The 19,972-nt window shown below is 58.5% G+C and overlaps 1 protein-coding gene and 1 long non-coding RNA gene across 4 annotated transcripts in view; both read left to right on the top strand.

Moving 5' to 3' along the window:
* Nucleotides 1-19,972, top strand: part of LOC134760677 (uncharacterized) — a 129,340-nt gene that overhangs the window by 107,544 nt on the left and 1,824 nt on the right. The gene's annotated exons all lie outside the window — the stretch shown is intronic.
* R3HDM4 (R3H domain containing 4) lies at nt 1,838-18,750 on the top strand. Of its 3 annotated transcripts, none has more exons than XM_024236886.3 (8): nt 1,838-1,975; nt 13,435-13,589; nt 14,019-14,143; nt 14,624-14,747; nt 15,297-15,382; nt 15,757-15,842; nt 15,978-16,033; nt 17,724-18,750. In XM_024236886.3, the coding sequence occupies exons 1-8, from the start codon at nt 1,905-1,907 to the stop codon at nt 17,825-17,827; spliced, it is 807 nt and encodes a 268-aa protein (XP_024092654.1). In that variant the 5' UTR covers nt 1,838-1,904; the 3' UTR covers nt 17,828-18,750. The 3 variants fall into 3 exon arrangements, with proteins under 3 accessions (XP_024092654.1, XP_054394510.1, XP_063575308.1); XM_054538535.2 differs by having other exon boundaries at nt 1,845-1,975; nt 15,978-16,035; nt 17,713-18,750; XM_063719238.1 differs by lacking the exon at nt 17,724-18,750 and adding an exon at nt 16,239-16,380 and having other exon boundaries at nt 1,845-1,975.

Genomic DNA, 19,972 nt, shown 5'->3' with positions numbered 1-19,972 from the left:
TGGGGAAACCACTCATTCCTGATGCCCAGCTCCCCTGCCAGTCGTGCCTGATACATCTCCCCATTGTCCTTTTTCACCTCTTTGCACATTTATCTACAGGAATCTCACAGTGCAGGCTTTTTTGAGTCCATCCACAGTTTCTCATCCTTTTCCTTTTCCTCCTTACTCTTTCTTTTTTTTCTTTTTCTTTTCTTTTTTTTTTTTTTTTTTTTTTTTTTTTGAGACGGCGTCTTGCTCTGTCGCCCAGGCTGGAGTGCAGTGGCGCCATCTCGGCTCACTGCAAGCTCCGCCTCCCGGATTCACTCCATTCTCCTGCCTCAGCCTCCCGAGTAGCTGGGACTACAGGCGCCCGCCACCAGGCCCGGCTAATTTTTTGTATTATTGGTAGAGACGGGGTTTCACCGTGTTAGCCAGGATGGTCACAATCTCCTGACCTCGTGATCCACCTGCCTCGGCCTCCCAAAGTGCTGGGATTACAGGCGTGAGCCACTGTGCCTGTTTTTTTTTTTTTTTTTTTTTTTTTTGAGACAGAGTCTCACTTTGTGGCTCAGGCTGGATTGAAGTGGAGCGGCTCCCTGTAACCTTTGCCTCCCATGTTCAAGCGATTCTTGTGCCTCAGCCTCCCAAGTAGCTGGGACTACAGGTGCATACCACCACACCCGGCTAATTTTTGTAGTTTTAGTAGAGATACGGTTTTACCATGTTGGCCGGACTGGTCTCAAACTCCTGACCTCAAGTGATCCACTGGCCTTAGCCTCTCAAAGTGCTGGTATTACAGGTGTGAGCCACCGTGCCCAGCCTCCCTCTTGCTTTCTTTCATTTTATTTTATTTTATTTTATGTTTTTGAGACGGAGTCTCGCTCCTCGCCCAGGCTGGAGTGCACTGGCGCCATCTCGGCTCACTGCAAGCTCCGCCTCCCGGGTTCACGCCATTCTCCTGCCTCAGCCTCCCGAGTAGCTGGGACTACAGGCGCCCGCCACCACGCCCGGCTAATTTTTTGTATTTTTAGTAGAGACGGGGTTTCACCGTGTTAGCCAGGATGGTCTCGATCTCCTGTCCTCGTGATCCGCCTGCCTCGGCCTCCCAAAGTGCTGGGATTACAGGTGTGAGCCACGGCGACCGGCCCTTTCTTTTTATTTTAGAGATGGGTTTTCATCATGTTGCCCAAGCTAGTCTCAGACACCTAGACTCAAGTGATCCACTGGCCTTGGCCTCCCAAACTGCTGGGATTACAGGCGTGAGCCACCACGCTGGCCACCAGGCCTAATTTTAGAGAAGAGTAAACTGAGGCTAAGCAGGGGAAGGGGTTGCCTAGCCGAGGCTCCAGGGCTGGGAGGGGCAGGTGGAAGGAAGGCTCGGGCAGTTTTAATTTCCGCCATCCTCTGCCTCCAAATAGGACGTCCCTCGCCGATACCCAGGCCTCAGTTTCCCTGTCCGTGTCTCCTCGCCTCCCTGAGCTGGATTCCTGGCTCAGTCCGCAGCCCGGATCGGGATGCAGGGTTGTGGTTGAGTTTCCGACCCCTCGCCTAGGTGTCCCTCCTTCCCGGAGCTAGATTTCTGGCTGTAGGGATCGTGGCCTGGCCCCGCCTCCCGCCTCAGTCTCCCCGTTCGTTCCCCCAGGTGCTGAATCCCGGCCCCACCTGCCTCGGTTTCCCCGTTCGTTCCCTGTTGGCTGGATCCCCGCCCCTCCTGCCTCGGTTTCCCCGTTCGTCCCCCCAGGGGCTGGATCCCCTCCCCGCGCGCCTGGGTTTCCGCGTTCGTTCCCGGCAGCCGGGAGGTGGGTGCCCCCGCCCCGCCGCGCAGCCCCAGGCCCCGCCCCTGCCCGCCTCCGGGCGCCCGTCACTTCCTGCCCGGCCCGGTGAAGGCCCTGCCGGGCGGCGGCGGCAGCGACAGCGTGCGAGCCATGGTCGCGCTGGAGAACCCCGAGTGCGCCCCGGAGGCGGCGGAGGGCACCCCGGGCGGGCGGCGGCTGCTGTGAGCGCGGGCGGGCGGGGCGCGGCGGGCGCCGGGGGCTGGGCTCCCTCCCCTGAGATCCTCTCCCCGCCTCCCCTCCCCTCCTTTCCCTCCCCTCCCCTCGTTCCCTTCGCTCCCCTCGCTCCCCTCGCTCCCCTTGCTCCTCTTCCGGGGCTTCAGCCTGTCCCGCCTTCCCTTCTCGCCCGCTGTGGACCCCCAGGCTGGGTGGGGGGTCTTCATTGTTACTCAGCGGGGACACCCCTCCTGGCGCTTCGGGGGCTCGCTGGGGGAGGGGACCCGGGTCCGCGTTCCCGCTTACCTGTTCCGCCCCCCACTCCCCGGTCCGCACCCTAATCTCCGGTCCGCGCCCCACTCCGCGGTCCGCGCCCCACTCCCCGGTCCGCACCCTAATCTCCGGTCCGCGCCCCACTCCCCGGTCCGCGCCCCCACTCCCGGGTCCGCCCCCCCACTCCCGGGTCCGTCCCCTGGTCCGCCCCCCAACTACCCTGGTCCGCGCCTCCAGTCCCGGGTCCGCCCCCTCACTCCCCGGGTCCGCCCCCCAACTCCTCGGTCCGTGCCCCCACTTCCCGGGTCCGACTCCTCCCACTCCTGGGTCCGCGACCCCCACTCCCCGGTCCGCCCCCCCATGCCCTGATCCACGCCCCGACTCCCGGGTCCGCCTCCCCCACTCCCCGGTCCACCCCACTCACTGCCCTGATCCAAGCGCCCACTCCTGTGTCCGCCCCCCCACTCCCCTGGTCCGCGCCCCCATTCCCGGGTCCGCCCCCCCAACTCCTTGGTCCGTGCCTCCACTCCCCAGGTCCGCCTCCCCCACTCCCCGGGTCTGCGCCCCCACTCCCGGGTCCGACCCCCCAACTCCTCGGTCCGTCCCCTCCACTGCCCTGGCGCACGCCCCCACTCCACGGTCCGTCCCCCCACACCCCGGTCTGCGCCTCCACTCCTCCCCGTGTCCGCCCCCCCACTCCCGGGTCCGTCCCCACTCCCGGGTCCGTCCCCCCACTCCCCCGGCCTGCGCCCCCACTCCTCCCCCGTCCGCCCCCCCACTCCCCGGTCCGCCCCCCCACTCCCCGGTCCGCCCCCCCACTCCCCGGTCCGCCCCCCAACTCCCCGGTCCGCCCCCACACTCCCGGGTCCGCCCCCCCACTCCCCGGTCCGCCCCCCAACTCCCCGGTCTGCCCCCCGACTCCCGGGTCTGCCCCCCACTCCCCGGGCCCCGAGGTGCCAGCCATGGAGCCTCCCGCCAGAGGGTCCTGGGCCCCTGTCCGCGGGTCGGGGTTCACCCACGCGGCCATGCACTCCAGCCTGGTCCCAGCCACACGCCCGGCCCCACTCGCCCTGTGGGCTTGTCTGCGCCCCCTGCCTTTCCGGGCAGACCCGGCTCCTTGCTCTCCTTTGGGTAAATCCCCACAACCCTTGTGGGTTAAAACCCGGCAAGCAGGAGGAGCCCGCGCGTCCTTCCCGGGGGACCCGGAAGCGGGGCGGTCTGTGCGGGGGTCAGCCGTGTGTCACCCCGGCCCGCACAGGGACCCGGGGACCCAGAGTGCGCCCCTGGGGTCCGTGTTGGTGGGGGGCGAAGAGGCGGCGCGTGTTCCCTTCCTGCCTCCTCCGTGTGCGGACGGCGCCACCTGGGCAGGTTATTTTATGCTTCCATGCCTCAGTTTCCCCTTCTGTAAACTGGGATAGTAAGTGTGGCCTCCGAGTGGTGGGGGTTACCGAGCTAGCACTGCGGCGGGCCCAGCAAACGGGCGTGTCCATTGTCTCATTACTAATTATCGTTAATGTTTTATTGGTTATTTTAGTAGCATTAATATTTTGAGACGGAGTCTTGCTCTGTCGCCCACGCTGGAGTGCAGTGGCGCAATCTTGCTTCGCTGCAACCTCCACCTCCTGGGTTCAAGCGATTCTCGTGCGGCAGCCTCCCCAGTAGCTGGGATTACAGGCGCCAGCCACCACACTCAGCTAATTGTTGTATTTTTAGTAGAGCTGGGGTTTCATCATGTTGGCCAGGATGGTCTTGATTTCCTGACCTCATAATCTGCTTGCCTCGGCCTCCCAAAGTGCTGGGATTACAGGTGTGAGCGACCGCACCCGACCTTTAGTATTATTTGTATTTATTTATTTATTTGTTTATTTTTTTGAGACAGACTCTCACTCTGTCGCCCAGGCTGGAGTGCAGTGGGGCAATCTCGGCTCACTGGAAGCTCCACCTCCCGGGTTCACGCCATTCTCCTGCCTCAGCCTCCTGAGTAGCTGGGACTACAGGCGCCCGCCACCACGCCCAGCTAATTTTTTTGTATTTTTAGTAGAGACAGGGTTTTGCCGTGTTTGCCAGGATGGTCTCGATCTCCTGACCTCGTGATCTACCCGCCTCAGCCTCCCAAAGTGCTGGGATTACAGGTGTGAGTCACCGCGCCGGCTAGTATTATTTTTAAATGATTTATTACTATCATCGTTATTATGTTTATTATATCATCATTATTATCTCCACCCAGAGGCCATACCCATCTCTACAGAGGTGATTTGTATCTGAAGGAGAAAGGATGCGTCTTTGATTGGTTGATTGGTTAATTGATTGGAGACAGAGTCTCGGTCTATTGGCCAGGCTGGAGCAGAGGATGCTTTTTTTTTTCTCACCCCCCCCCATTAGAGACGGGGTCTTGCTAACTTGTCCAAGCTGGTCTCAAACTTCTGGGCTCAAGCCATCCTCCCTCCTCGGCCTCCCAAAGTGTTGGGATTACAGGCGTGAGCCACTGCACCCTGCCTAGTAGTATTATTATTAATACAGGGTCTCACTCTGTCACCCAGGTTTGATCCCAGCTCACTGCATCCTCTACCTTCGGGCTCAGGCGATCCTCCTGCCCCAGCCTCCTGAGTAGCTAGGACCACAGGTGTGCACCACCATGCCTGGCTAATTTTTTTTTTTTTTTTTTTTGAGACGGAGTTTCGCTCTTGTTGCCCAGGCTGGAGTACAATAGTGTGATCTCAGCTCACTGCAACCTCCGCCTCCCAGGTTCAAGCAATTCTCCTCCCTCAACCTCCTGAGTAGCTGGGATTACAGGCATGTGCCACCACACCCAGCTAATTTTGTATTTTTAGTAGAGACGGAGTTTCTCCATGTTGGTCAGGCTGGTCTCGAACTCCCAACCTCAGATGATCCACCGGCCTCGACCTCCCAAAGTGCTGGGATTACAGGCATGAGCCACAGCGCCTGGCCTGGCTAATTTTTTAATTTGTTGTAGAGACGAGGGTCTTACTATGTTGCCTAGGCTGGTCTCGAACTCCTGGACTCAAGGGATCCACCTGCCTTGGGCTCACAAAGTGCTGGGATTACAGGCGTGAGCCACTGCACCCACGTAACGTCTCCTCTAAGGGGGCCTTGAACCACCTGGAGTGGGCATTTACCCTCAAAATGGGCTCTTCTTCCTGGGTCTTCTGTTTTGTTTTTTTTTTTGGTGGGGGTTGGGGGGACGGGGTCTTGCTCTGTCACCCAGGCTGGAGTGCAGTGGCGCGATCTCAGCTCACGGTAACCTTGGCCTCCCAGGTTCAAGTGATTCTCCTGCCTCAGCTTCCTGAGTGGCTGGGATTACAAGCACGTGCCACCACGCCTGGCTAATTTTTGTAATTTTAGTAGAGACGAGGTTTCACCATGTTGGCCAGGCTGGTCTCAAACTCCTGACCTCAGGTGATCCACCTGCCTCAGCCTCCCAAAGTGCTGGGATTGCAGGCATGAACCACCACGCCTGGCACCCTGGGTCTTCTTGAAGCCCAGGTGTAGTGACTCCTGTGTAACTATGTAAATACACTCATGTTTCCGCTCTCAGCCCTCAGTCTCTGGGTGTTTACCTGCCAGCTGTGTCCTGGTGGGGGGTTGGGGACTGCTGGGGGCCGCCACAGTCTGCCCCACCCCAGGCTGAGTCACCTCCACCCTGAGCCCTGGCTTCCTGATGCACAAGTGGGTTCCTCTCTTGCTGTCTCTTGTGAGTTCCTGGGGGAGGGGCCAGTGCTGGGAAAGGTGTGTTTTTGCCCACGGGACTGAGGGTTCACAGTTCCCCTCTCAAAATCTGCAAGGAGTAGAATTGGAAGTGGCCAGGAGGCCTGTTCCCCCAAACCCCAGCAGCTCCCCAGCTTGGGCTGCCCCCCACTCTGTGGACACACATCCTCGAGCCTTCAGGGTCCAGGAAGCCTCAGATACCCCCACTGGGTCCTCAGTTTCCTCATGTGTGAAGTGGTCTTGTTGAGTGGTGTGGGAAACAGATGAACCAGCCCTTGGGAAGTGTGTCAACGGAAGTTTAGTTATTCATTCAACAAACAGGCAGTGAGCGCCGCTGTGGGCTGGTCACAGGCTGGGACCGAGGGCGGCGGTGGAGGGGGTGAACCCTGTCTTGTTCTGTGGGCCTAGTGAGCTAGTGATTAAGGAGCAAAGAAGTAAACAGGCCGGCTGGGGCCAGTTGGTTTCCAGAGCTTCCTCGTAAGGCTGACTGGGCTAGGTGGGGGGCGGGGCCATTCCTGGGGGTGGTGAACACAGCTGAGGCTGGAATGAGCAGGTGTATCAGGCAGAGACTGGGGCTCCCTGAGTTTGGGGCACTGTGTGGAGGGGCCTGTGGCTGGGCATGGGTTTTTTGTTGTTTTTTTTTTTTAAGACAGTCTCATTCTGTCACCCAGGCTGGAGTGCAGTGGTACGATCTCGGCTCACTGCAGACTTCACCTCCCGGGTTCAAGTGATTCTCCTGCCTCAGTCTCCTGAGTAGCTGGGACCACAGGCGCCCACCACTACGCCTGGATAACTTTTTTGTATTTTTAGTAGAGACGGGGGTTTCACCACGTTGGCCAGGCTGGTCTCAAACTCTTGGCCTCAAGTGATCCACCTGCCTCAGCTTCCCAACGTGCTGGGATTAGAAGCGTGAACCACCGTGCCCGGCAAGGCATGGGGATTTTGATGTGGTCTTCCTGTTCCTTCCATTTCTGGAGAGGAGTGTCAGTGATTCCCAGGCCCCACTGTCTACCCCAGAGGCCAGATGTTTTTTTGTTTTTCTTTTTTTTGGAGACAGAGTCTCCCGCTCTGTCACCCAGGCTGGAGTGCAATGGTGCGATCTCAGCTCACTGCAACCTCCACCTCCCAGGTTCAAGCAGTTCTGCCTCAGCCTCCCAAGTAGCTGGGACTACAGGCGTGCGCCACCACTCCTGGCTAATTTTTGTATTTTTGTAGAGACAGGGTTTTACCATGTTGGCCAGGATGGTCTCCATCTCTTGACCTCATGATCCGCCCGCCTCGGCCTCCCAGAGTGCTGGGATGACAAACTTGAAGATGTTTCTTAATTTCCTGCTGGAAACTGGTTGAAGTCAGCTAGCTCCATCTGATGGTGGGACTTGATTTCCAGTGCTCAGTTCAGCACTAGAGGCCCAGGGGAGGGTGGTGAGCCCTGAGATACCAAACGAAACAGGCGAAGGCCCTTGTGTTGCAGTGCTAGGCCAAGGGGGAGCCGCCTGGCCCTGGGATGCTGGGGAGCCATGGGCTGTGCTGAAGCAGGGGAAGGAGTGAGCAGGTCCTTGTGGGCCTGGAGGAGAGGCCTGTGGGGCTTTGGTATGAGGGGCAGTGAGGGAAGCAGGGTAGCTCTGGGGGAGTTCTGGGTCAGACCCAGGTTCACATCCGGCTCCTTGCATTGTCTGGGTAGTGGTGGGGGACAGCCCCGCCTCTCCAAGCCTCAGATCCTTCATCTGTAAAATGGGGTGATACCAGGCCCATTGCTGGGAGGGCTTGAGCTGTGTCACCGAGCCCCACCCCCTCTGACTTTCCCGAGGGCTCCCCTCAGATGTCACTTGTTATCAGCCCTGTCCAGCTGCTGGGGTGGAGAAGTAGGCCCCGGGGACTCAGGGGGGATTGTGGGTGAATCTGGGGCATGGGACAGAGTGCTCCAGCCTCAGGGAGGCAGCTTCAGGCTGATCCAGCTTCAGAGATGCTGGCTTAACATGACCCTGTATTCCCACTGAGTGCCCGTTGGCTGCTGTGCTCCGTGCTGAGGGCATGGTCCACCACCTCCTTCTCCAGCTGCCCTCTTTGCAGCAATGGGAGCTTGGGCGGTGACTTTGTGCCTTGGTTTACAAATCTGTATGATGGGGGCCGGGCGCGGTGGCTAATGCCTGTAATCCCAGCACTTTGGGAGGCCGAGGCAGGCGGATCACTTAAGGTCAGGAGTTCGAGACCAGCCTGCCAACATGGTGAAACCCCGTCTTTACTAAAAATACAAAAATTAACCAGGCGTGGTGGTGGGCGCCTATAATCCCAGCAACTCGGGAGACTGAGGCAGGAGACTCGGTTGAACCAGGGAGGTGGAGGTTGCAGTGAGCCAAGATGGCACAACTGCACTGCAGCCTGGGCAACAGAGTGAGACTCCTTCTCAAAACAAAACAAAACAAAAAAAAAACCCCAAATCTGCATAATGGGCATCAAAGTAATAGCACTTGCCTCCCAGGGGACAGCACAGGTAACAGGAAATGAGCCCAACATGGGGAAAATACTCAGTCCAGGGATACTTATGATCAAAAGCAGTGTGGCATGGCTGAGGGGTGAGTTCCCCATCATAGGAGGAAAACAAGCAAGTGGCAGCTGAGATGAGGGGAATTCGTCCCAGGCCATTTTGGCTCTGAGTGGCCCTTTTGGCTCTGAGTACCCCTCCCAGACCAACTTGTTCCCACTTTTTGAGAGAGGGCTGTTAAAGGTTGCAGGGTGAGCCAGGCACAGTGGCTCACACCCATAATCCCAGCACTTTGGGAGGCCGAGGTGGGTGGATCACGAGGTCAGGAGTTTGAGACCAGCCTGACCAACATGGTGAAATCCCGTCTCTACTAAAAATAAAAAATTAGCCAGGCATGGTGGCGCGTGCCTGTAATCCCAGCTACTCGGGAGACTGAGGCAGAAGAATCACTTGAACCTGGGAGGCAGAGGTTGCAGTGAGCTGAGATCGCACCACTGCACTCCAGCATGGGCAACAGAGGGAGACTCTGCCTCAAAAAAAAAAAAAAAATGCCGGGCGCGGTGGCTCACACCTGTAATCCCAGCACTTTGGGAGGCCAAGGTGGGCAGATCACGAGGTCAGGAGATCGAGACCACCCTGGCTAACACAGTAAAACCCCGTCTCTACTAAAAATACAAAAAATTAGCCGGGCATGGTGGCGGGCGCTTGTAGTCCCAGCTACTCGGGAGGCTGAGGCAGGAGAATGGTGTGAACCCGGGAGGTGGAGCTTGCCGTGAGCCAAGATCGAGCCAGTGCACTCCAGCCGGGGCGACAGAGCGAGACTCTGTCTCAAAAAAAAAAAAAAATCCCATCTCTATTAAAAATAAATAAAAAATTAGCCAGGTGTGGTGGCAGGCGCCTGTATACCCAGCTACTCGGGAGGCCGAGGCAGGAGAATCACTTGAACCTGGGAGGCAGAGGTTGCAGTGAGCTGAGATTGCACCACTGCGCTCCAGCCTGGGTGACAGAGCGAGACTCTGTCTCAAAAAAAAAAAAGGGGGTATTTTCAGGGTGAAGCTTCGTAGCTGGGGTTCACACCCTGGGCTGAGATTCCAGGACCTGTACTGCTAACACTGCAGCCCGGCGAGGAGGTGATTTCAGAGTTTCCAGGCTTGCCTGGGCCATTGAGTTCTGAGCACCTGGTCCGGGGTGGAAGCTTGACCTGTGCCTCTGCCTGCAGGTCCCTATTGGTGGGTACTTGTGCATATGTGAGGTTTTTGTTCTGATGACTTTTCATAGATTTTTGCCGCAGTCTGTGGAGACTGTACTGTTTATCTGCCTGTCCCCTTCCCCCGCTTCAGGCAGCCCTGGGTCTCCTCACCTTGCTTACTTTTTTTTTTTTTTGAGACAGAGTCTCGCTCTGTCGCCCAGGCTAGAGTGCAGTGGCACGATCTTGGCTTACTGCAACCTCCACCTCCCAGGTTCAAGTGATTCTCCTGCCTCAGCCTCCCTAGTAGCTGGGACTACAGGTGCCTGCCACCACACCTGGCTAATTTTTTTTTTTTTTTTTTTTGAGACAGAGTTTCACTCTTGTTGCCCAGGCTGGAGTGCAACGGCATGATCTTGGCTCACCGCAACCTCCATCTCCTGGGTTCAAGCAATTCTCCTGCCTCGGCCTCTCGAATAGCTGGGATTACAGGCATGCGCCACCATGCCCAGCTAATTTTTGTATTTTTAGTAGAGATGGGGGTTTCTCCACGTTGGTCAGGATGGTCTGGAACTCCTGGCCTCAGGAGATCCGCCCCCCCCCCAGCTTCCCAAAGTGTTGGGATTACAGGCATGAGCCACTGCGCCCAGCGTACTTTTTTTTTTTTTTGAGACCAAGTCTCGCTCTGTTCACCAGGCTGGAGTGCAGTGGCACAATCTTGGCTCACTGCAACCTCTGCTTCCCAGGTTCAAGCGATTCTCCTGCCTCAGCCTCCTGTGTAACTGGGATTACAGGCGCCCGCCGCCACACCCAGCTCATTTTTTGTATTTTTAGTAGAGACGGGGTTTCACCATGTTGGCCAGGGTGGTCTTGAACTCCTGACCTCAAGTGATCCGCCTACCTCGGCCTCCCAAAGTGCTGGGAACACAGGCGTGAGCCACCGCGCCCGCCAATCAGCTTGTTTACTTTTGATTGAGATGTAACAGCTGGTCTGTAAAGTGCACAGACTTAAGCCTTGAGGACTCTTTACATGTGTGTGGACCCTGGCGAGCACTGCCCTCATTTCTGGCCCCCTTGACTGCATTTCTTTTTTTTTCGTTTTTAAGGCAGAGTCTTGGTCTGTCACCCAGGCTGGAGTGCAGTGGTACGATCTCAGCTCACTGCAGCCTCCACCTTCTGGGCTCAAGTGATCCTCCCGCGTCAGCCTCCTGAGCAGCGGGGACCATGATGTTGCCCAGGCTGGTCTCGAACTCCTGGCCTCAAGCTATCCTTCCTCCTCACCTTCCCAAAGCTCTGGGATTACAGGCATGAGCCACTGTGCCCGGCTTCCCTCGACTGAATCTTGTCTCAACTGGCCTAGAGTTTCCAAGCGTTTTCCAGTCTTTTGGGGGTTGCAGGGGTGGGGTGGGTTGCTTTTAATTTTTGTGTTGAGAACAATGGATGCTATTAGGGATTTTGGACTGTGGACTCTCTTGGAATCACGGAATTTTTATTGAGGATTGATTTGGTGGTTATTTTTTTGAGTGTCTCCTGTGTACCAGGCATGGCTGTGAGTGCCGGGGGTGGGGGTTACAGCCAGCCAGCAAACCCGGGCTGCCTGTGCAAAGGTCCGAGGCGGGACTGGAAATCGTGACTTGAAAGTAGCAGCAGCCAGGAGGTGCCACTGTGGGGTTGGAGCAGAATGTGTTTCAGGCGGGGTGGAGTTAGGAGATAAGGGTGGAGCCGATCCTGGTATCTCCAGACCCTGGAGGCCATGGTCAGCCCTGTGGTGTGGGGGTTTGTGAGCCCAGTGGAGCTAGCTTTATGGTTTTTTGTTTGGTTTTTGAGACAGAGTCTCACTCTGTCGCCCAGGCTGGGGTGCAGTGGCGCGATCTTGGCTCACTGCAAGCTCCGCCTCCCGGGTTCACGCCATTCTCCTGCCTCAGCCTCCCCAGCAGCTGGGACTACAGGCACCCGCCACCACGCCCGGCTAATTTTTTGTATTTTTAGTGGAGACGGGGTTTCACTGTGTTAGCCAGGATGGTCTCGATCTCCTGTCCTTGTGATCTGCCCACCTCAGTCTCCCAAAGTGCTGGGATGACAGGCGTGAGCCACTGCGCCCATCCTGTTTGTTTTGAGACACGGTCTTGCTCTGTTGTCCAGGCTGGAGTGCGCGGTATTGCAGTCACAGCTCATTGCAGCCTCAAACTCCCCAGGCTCAAGGGATCCACCCACCTTGGGCTGCCAAAGTGCTGGGATTACATGAGCCCCCACACCCAGCTTGTGTGGTTTTTCCTTGCCAGAAAAGTCCCCATCCAAGAGGCCCCACCCCCACCAGCCTGCTTCCAGGGTGCTGGGTGGCTGCTGTGCACACCTACCTCCCCCCAAACCTCACCCGCTTGCTTCCCAGGTGCCTGGTGGCTGCTGTGCGTGCCTATCCCCCCTCCCCCCAACCATCCGCTTCCCGGGTGCCGGGTGGCTGCTGTGCGTACTTACCCCTCCACCACTTGCTTCCCGGGTGGCTGCCTATTCCCCCCACCCGCCCCCCCTGCACTGAGTGGCTTGGCCCTTGGATTCTCGGTGGGAGGCCCAGCTGTGACAGCTAATCCATCTCCACAGTTAATGCCATTTGCTCCGGCCAGGCCGATTAGCTCTGGGGGGGGCCGCTGAAGCCCCACTGGCCCAGGGGATGGGGGACATTAAGCGGGGGTTGGGGGGGCTGAGGCATCACCTTGAGCTTCTGGGGCTGTTTACTGGCTCCTCTGCTGCTGGAGGTGGAGGATGTGGATAAAATCAAGTTTCTTGACTCTCTGTTTCTGAAGGAAGCCGTTCACATCCCAAAGGCTGTGGGCCTTGCTGGCTTACAGCTAACACCTTGAACACTGGGGTTGGGGGTGGGTGGCAGCTTTTCTCGGTCATTCACCTGCTGTGTGACTTTGGGCAAGTGTCTTCACTTCTCTGAGCCTCAGTTTACTAATCTGTCATCACAGTTTTTTGTTTTTTTTTGAGACAGGGTCTCACTCCGATGCCCAGGCTGGAGCGCGGTGGCACAATCTCAGCTCACTGCAGCCTCCGCCTCCCGGGTTCAAGCGATTCTCTCACCTTAGCCTCCTGAGTAAGCTGAGATTACAGACGCACACCACCACACCTGATTCATTTTTGTATTTTTTTGGTAGAGACAGGGTTTCACCATGTTGGCCAGGCTGGTCTTCAACCCCTGACCTCAAGTGATCCACCCACCTTGGCCTCCCGATGTGCTGGGATTATAGGCATGAACCAATCAATGTGCTTGACCTAATTTTTTTTTTTTTTTTTTGGACAGAGTCTTGCTCTGTTGGCCAGGCTGGAGTGCAGTGGTGCCATATGCAACCTCGACCTCCTGGACTTAAGTGATCCTCCTGCCTCAGGCCCCTGAGTAGCTGGGGCTACAGGCATGTACCAGCACACCGGTTAATTTTTTAATTATTTTTTTTTTGTAGAGACAGAAAAAAATAATAGTCTTTTTTATTTCATAGTCTTGCTATGTTGCTTAGGCTGGTCTTGAACCCCTGAGCTCAAGTGATCCGCCGGCCTCAGCCTCCCACAGTGCTGGGATCACAGGCATGAGCCACCACACCTGGCCCGTCTTCACAATTGTATCTGCTTCCTGGGTGATGTGAGGATGAAACAAAATAGGATTTTAAGGGCCCAGGACTTCACACATCGTAGGGGTGAGCTCTCCATTGCTGGGAGAAACCAAGCGGGCCATGGCTGTGGTAGGGCTCTTCTCAGAGATCCTGGCCAGCCTTGGCCCTGAGGACCACCCTTGCCCCGGCCCACAGGCCCCTTCCCAGCTGCCTGCCTGCCCTAGCCAGCTCCCAGGTGAAGAGACTCTCGGCTTCCAGGCGGAAACAGCACTTCATCAACCAGGCAGTGCGGAACTCAGACCTCGTGCCCAAGGCCAAGGGGCGGAAGAGCCTCCAGCGCCTGGAGAACAGTGAGCAGGGGTCGGGAGGCACCTCCTGGGGACTCCTGGGCCTTGTAGAATGGCGTGCATGTCGGTGTTATCTGTTATGCCTCCCATGAGCTGTGCCTGGGTGGGGCTGGGGACCCAAAGAGGTGTCAGCTGTAGGCCGGGGGACCATATAAATAGAGCCAGACACAGGCACCCCCTGGACTCTTGGATCAGGGCTGGGTGGGAGGGCGCCCCGGGCATTGGAGCTGGGGCTTTAAAGGATATGTAGGAGTTTGACAAGCCAGAACCTGGAGTCTAGGTGGTTTCTGTACCTTCTGGGGAAGACAGTTGGAGCATGGAGGTGTGGAGGCTGAGATGATAAAAAAGGAGGAAGGCTAGTTCTTGGGTCCCCATGGTGCCTGGGGGTCCCCGAATGCCACCCAGGCCCAGAGAGCATCTGTTTCCACCTAGCCCAGTACCTCCTGACCCTGCTGGAGACAGACGGGGGCCCGCCTGGGCTGGAGGACGGGGACTTGGCACCCCCTGCATCACCAGGCATTTTTGCCGAGGCCTGCAACAACGCCACCTACGTGGAGGTGCGGCCCCCGACCCCCTCGCTCCCTCCACGGGGGGACCCCGGCAGCTCCTCATCAGTTCTCCTACGGCCAGGCCATCGCCTGTGCCCGTCCCCCCTCCAGGAGCACCCGCCCACTTCTGGTCTCCTAATGAAGGCCCCTCAGTCTCCTTTGGGGTCCCCAGACCAGGCCAGAATCCCCACCCCACCCCTGGAACCTTCGAGCTCCTGGATTCACCTGCCCAACACGTTTGGGAACCCTCCAACGATTGCAGGAGTGTTTCACCTCAATCCCCCCCACCCCGAGACAGCTGGGCCCATCCCTGTTCCTGGCTTCCCTGCGCTCAGCTCAGGGCCCGACACAAGCAGCGGCCTCTCAGTGGACAGAGGTGATCGCAGGAGCGCGTCCACGTGCTTGGCGGCCTTCCGTGCCCATTTGCCCGGGGATGTCAGCCCAGCCCCGGCGTCTCATGGCAAGCCTGCCTCTCTGCCTCTCTTCCAGGTCTGGAACGATTTCATGAACCGCTCCGGGGAGGAGCAGGAGCGGGTTCTTCGCTACCTGGAGGATGAGGGCAGGAGCAAGGCGCGGAGGAGGGGCCCTGGCCGGGGGGAGGACCGGAGGAGAGGTGCGGGCCTGGCTGGGGCGGGTGTGGGTGGGGCCAGGGCATGGATGGGGGCGGGGCCTGGGGTGGGTGGGGCCGGGACGGGGAGGGGAGGGTATGGATGGGGTGTGGGCGGGGCCTGGAGTGGGTTGGACCTAGTGTGTGGGTGGGGCCAGAGTATGGATGAGGACAGGGCAATGGGGTGTGTGGGGCCGGGATGGGGTAGGTAGGATATGGATGGGGCGGGACATGGAGTGGATGTGGCCAGGATGTGGGGGCAGGATTTGGATGGCAGTGGGTAGGGGTGGTGCCTGGAGATGGATGGGGGTGGGGCTAGCTGGCTTGTGTGGGCCTAGAGTGAGTGGGGCCTCATGTCTAGCTGGGGTGAACATACAGGTGGGGGTAGGGTCTGCTGGCTGGGTGGGGCCACAGTATTGGTGAAGGTGTGGTTTGGTGGGCAGGAGAAGCCAAGGCATAGATGGGCGTGGTCTTCCCCAGGTGGGCGTGGTCTGGCAGGTGGGCAGGGCCAGTACGAGCGCCCCAAGACTGCCCCTTGTTCCTCCACTCCTGCAGAGGATCCTGCCTATACACCCCGCGAGTGCTTCCAGCGCATCAGCCGGCGTCTGCGAGCCGTCCTGAAGCGCAGCCGCATCCCCATGGTGAGTGCGGGATTGCCGGGCCTCCCCTTTCTACCAGCCTGGTCTTTTTTGAAGGCCCGTTTCCCAGGCACAAGTTCTCACCCGGTGCAGGTCGTGTCCGGGGAAACAGGGCAGGATACAGACAGCGGGACCAGGGCCCTGAGTAGGAGGGCGGGGGCAACGAAGGCGGGCACCGCAGGGTGTGTAGGAGTTTCCTCTGCGGAAGGCACAGGCAGGAGGTGGCATGGTGGCCTCAGAGACAGTTAAGCAGCCTCACGTGGTGGGTCAGAGGTCATATTTGAGCCCAGCGCTGTGGGCTCCTGGGGGCCCTGGACCTCCCTGGCCGCCCACCCGCAGGTCCCGCAGTTCCCTGACCACCTGGCCGCCCTCCCCAGGAAACGCTGGAGACCTGGGAGGAGCGGCTGCTTCGGTTCTTCTCCGTGTCCCCCCAGGCCGTGTACACAGCAATGCTGGACAACAGGTAAGTGGGGGCGGCCAGGTGAGCGGACCCTCCCAGGCTGCAGCCAGGTGGGTGGACCGCCCCCAGGCTGTGGCCAGGTGGGCGGACACCCCACGCTGCGGCCCCTGCAAGGCGCTCACTGCCGGTTCCCCACAGCTTCGAGAGGCTCCTGCTGCACGCCGTCTGCCAGTACATGGACCTCATCTCGGCCAGTAAGTGCCGGTGGCCCCCAAGACCTCAAGTTGGCCAGCTCAACCTGGGAAAGTGGCCGGGGTCCCAGGGGTCTGGTTCCTCAGAGTGGGGCTTGATGGGGAGGTAGGGAACGGGGCTGGAGTGGGGACGCTACGAACTCAGGGGTGGCAGTGGGACCCTGCCTGGAATTCACCAGAAGCTCCCTGCATATTCGGCCCCACGCAGGGTGACCGCAGACACAACCAGGCTGCTGGACACAGACGTTCCTTCATCTACATCTTCGGGGCCCGGGGTGGGGGTGATGAAGCCTGGATTTGAGGGACCTCCCAGAGCCAGAGATAAGATGGGGGAACGCAGTGTCTGGAAGGTTCGCATTTAACTCTAAGGCCTCCCGCCTACCACACATGGGACCTCAGGCGAGACCCCCTACTGGCCCCTGGGTTCCACTTTTCCAACGGGGCTCAGTCTCAGAACTCACCCCCTAGTGAAGGTCTGTGCAGGCGCTGCTGGCCTCAGGCACCCCATCTGGTCCTGAGCCTCTCACACCTGTCTCTGCCGCCGGCCTGGAGTTGCCAAGGCGACGGTTTCCATGGCAACCTGATGATGCCTCCCTCTGTTCCCTCTGTGGGAGATGCAGCCCCCATGCCTGCCTCTGCTCAGAACATCGCGCCTTGGCTGGGGGTGCGGGGCTTGGAGCTTGGTGGGTGTGGAGCTGTGGTCCTGACGCAGAAGAGGAGGGGTCCCAGCAAGATGGGGAGTAGAGGACTGGGGTCCCAAGCAGAGGGGACTGCTGAGGCACGGAGCTCACATGGGACATGGCTCGTTTTTTTTGTTTTGGTTGGTTAGGTTTGGTTTTTTTTGAGACAGAGTCTCATTCTGCTGCCCAGGCTGGAGTGCAGTGGCCTAATCTAGGCTCACTGCAACCTCCACCTCCGGGTTCAAGCGATTCTCCTGCCTCAGCCTCCCGGGTAGCTGGGACTACAGGTGCCCGCCAGCACGACCGGCTAATTTTTTGTATTTTTTTTTTTTTTTAGTAGAGACGGGGTTTCACGGTGTTGGCCAGGATGGTCTCTATCTGACCTCGCGGTCCGCCCGCCTCGGCCTCCCAAAGTGCTGGGATTACAAGCTTCAGCCACCGCGCCCAGCCCTAGAGACAGGGTTTCACCATGTTGGTCAGGCTGGTCTCAACCTCCTGACCTCAGATGATCTTCCTGCCTTGGCCTCCCAGAGTGCTGGGATTACAGGCATGAGCCACTGCGCCTGGCCAGGTCATTCATTTTTTTTCAGTGAGGGGGAGATGGGGAAGGGGAGGCTGGTGGGGCTGGACCACTCAGGACCTGGGTGCCTCAAAGCCACCTCTGCAGGGCAGGGAGCCTGAGGGGAGGCCGGACACTCCACCAGGCAGGCGTGTGAGTGGCCATGCGGCCTCACGCCCCCTGCGTTTCAGGGTCCCCATCTGCACAGTGGAATGAGTGCCAGCGGGGAGTGAGATGGGCCCAAGGAGAGTGCTCCTGTAGGGAGCCTTAGGTGTTCTTGTGAGCCAGGCTCCTGGACCTGGGGGCTTAGGGCCAGCCAGGCCGCAGTGACCAGCACACACCAGCTGGCGGCGACCTCCCTGGGAAGAAGCGAGGGCCTTGCGGGTCCGAGGCACCTCTACCTGCCGCGGCTCCCAAATTCCTCCCATTCTTGCCCCACTGGTCCCTTCTGCAGGTGCCGACCTGGAGGGGAAGCGGCAGATGAAGGTCAGTAATCGGCACCTGGATTTCCTGCCGCCGGGGCTGCTCCTGTCCGCCTACCTGGAGCAGCACAGCTGATGGCGGCCCCGCGGAGACCCCGCTGCCGCCTCGCCCAGCCGCCAAGCCCTCCGATACCTTCGGCTAAAATATCTTTCATATTTTTAGAATTTGTCCTCGGAAACCTTTTTCACTTGGGGTGGTCTCTCTCACTCTGCCCCCTCCTCACGCAGCTCTTGGCAGTCAACAGACGCTGGTGGCTGGGGCTGCCCATGCCATCCCAGCTCCAACCTTCCCACTCCGGGACTTGTACTTGGGTGGGGAGACCTGACCTGGGCGTGTTCCTGTTTCTTCATCGTTGAGCTTTTCTGGCCCGGTCTGAAGCTCAAGTGAGGAGGGGGAGGCCGGGTTTTTATCACTTTTAATGAATTTGGTGTGATTTGTTGTAGATTTTTAAATTTCCCTTTTGGAGAGAAAAACCAAAAATACTCACCCCACTGGTAAAACATGGGTCTTGGTCCCAGCCCCTCCCAGTTTTTAGCTTGAATGAGGGTGGGGTCTCTGGGACCCTGCCTCTCATGCCAGAAGCATCTTATGTTGTACGTGTGTGTGCGCGTGTGCCCTGAGACCCAGGACAGAAGCCACGGTCCTAAGAGCTGGTTTTATCCTGGTCGTTCTGTGTGTCCTCCCCCACGCCACCTGTGTCAGGGCTCAGGGTCGCCTGCTTTATACGAGCCTGCCTCCTTTCCTCCCCTGCTTTATGCTGGGGGTCCAGGACTTCCAGCCAGAAGCCTCTGCCCTTGCACTACCTTGTCTGTCCCCCCGTCCCGTGTCCCCCCGTCCCCCAGCCTGACTCCTGCCTGATAGCTCCTGTATCCCCATGCTGGTCCTCCTGGCCCAGGCTGCAGGAGCCAGGCTGGGGGGCCTCCCCACCCCGTCGCTGCGTGTGGGTAATTGTGTTTTGGGGGAAAGTGGGGAATTTAATAAATTTCTGGTGCTCTGGCCTCAGGCTATGTGTGTTTTTCTTCGGGGCAGGGCCAGGGGCTTAGTAGGTCCTGGCCACAAGGGCTGCAGGTGCCCCCCTGGCTCCTCTGCCCTTGGATGCCTGGGTTCAAACCCTGGCTCTGCCACACACCTGCCGTGTGACCTTGGGTGAGTGGCTTGTACGAGTGCCTTGGGACCCCTATAGACCTTGGGTGAGTGGCTTGTACGAGTGCCTTGGGGCTCCTGTAGACCTTGGGTGAGTGGCTTGTACGAGTGCCTTGGGGCCCCTGTAATGGAGAGTCTCACACAGGGGGCTTGAAACGACAGAAGGCCAGCGCAGTAGCTCACGCCTGTGATCCCAGCACCTTGGGAGGCCAAGGCAGGAGGATCGCTTGTGCCCACGAGTTTGAAACCAGTCAGGGCAACATAGCAAGACCCTGCCTCTACAAAACATGAGAGAAATTAGCAGGGTTGGCTGGACGCGGTGGCTCACGCCTGTAAGGCCAGCACTTTGGGGATGCCGAGGCAGGTGGATCACGAGGTCAGGAGTTCAAGACCAGCCTCACCAACATGGAGAAACCCCGTCTCTACTAAAAATACAAAATTAACTGGGTGTGGTGGTACATGCCTGTAATCCCAGCTACTCAGGAGGCTGAGGCAGGAGAATTGCTTGAACCCAGGTGGTAGAGGCTGCAGTGAGCTGAGATCGCACCTTTGCACTCCAGCCTGGGCAACGAGCAAAACTCTGTCACACACACACACACACAAATTAGCAGGGTGTGGTGTGCGTCTGCATTCCCAGCTACTTGGGAGGCTGAGGTGGGAGGATCACTTGAGCCTGGGAGGCTGAGGCTGCAGTAAGCTGAGACCGTGCCTCTGTACTTCAGCCTGGGTACGGAGGAAGGCCCTATGTGAAAGAAAAGCAAAAGGGAAATCTATCTTCTCACAATGCTGGAGGTAGAAGAATGAGGTCACGGTGTCTGCAGGGCAGTGCTTCCTCCAGCATCTCTAGGGGAGGAGCCTTCCTGCCTTTCCTGGTTTCTGGGGACTTCGTGTGTCCATGGTTTGTGGCCACATTGCTGCGGTCTCATCTCCAAGTGGCCGTTTTCCCTGTGTGTTATGTCTTGTCTTGACATCGTCCTCTCCTCACATGTCTGTGCTCAAATATCCATCTCTATGACGCCCGTCATTGGGTTAGGCCCACGCTAATCACCTCCTTTTAACCTGATTACCTCTGCAAAG

The sequence above is a fragment of the Pongo abelii genome, chromosome 20 (assembly GCF_028885655.2).
Source record: "Pongo abelii isolate AG06213 chromosome 20, NHGRI_mPonAbe1-v2.0_pri, whole genome shotgun sequence".
NCBI classification, from domain to species: Eukaryota; Metazoa; Chordata; class Mammalia; order Primates; family Hominidae; genus Pongo; species Pongo abelii.
This window is presented reverse-complemented; position numbering and strand designations above follow the sequence as displayed.

Excerpts from the sequence above, each read along its gene's own strand:
- R3HDM4 (XM_024236886.3), top strand. The coding sequence starts at position 1,905 with ATGGTCGCGCTGGAGAACCCCGAGTGCGCCCCGGAGGCGGCGGAGGGC. Across the intron at positions 14,144-14,623 it reads ACAACGCCACCTACGTGGAG|GTCTGGAACGATTTCATGAA; the intron begins GTGCGGCCCCCG and ends CCTCTCTTCCAG. Across the intron at positions 16,034-17,723 it reads CATGGACCTCATCTCGGCCA|GTGCCGACCTGGAGGGGAAG; the intron begins GTAAGTGCCGGT and ends TCCCTTCTGCAG.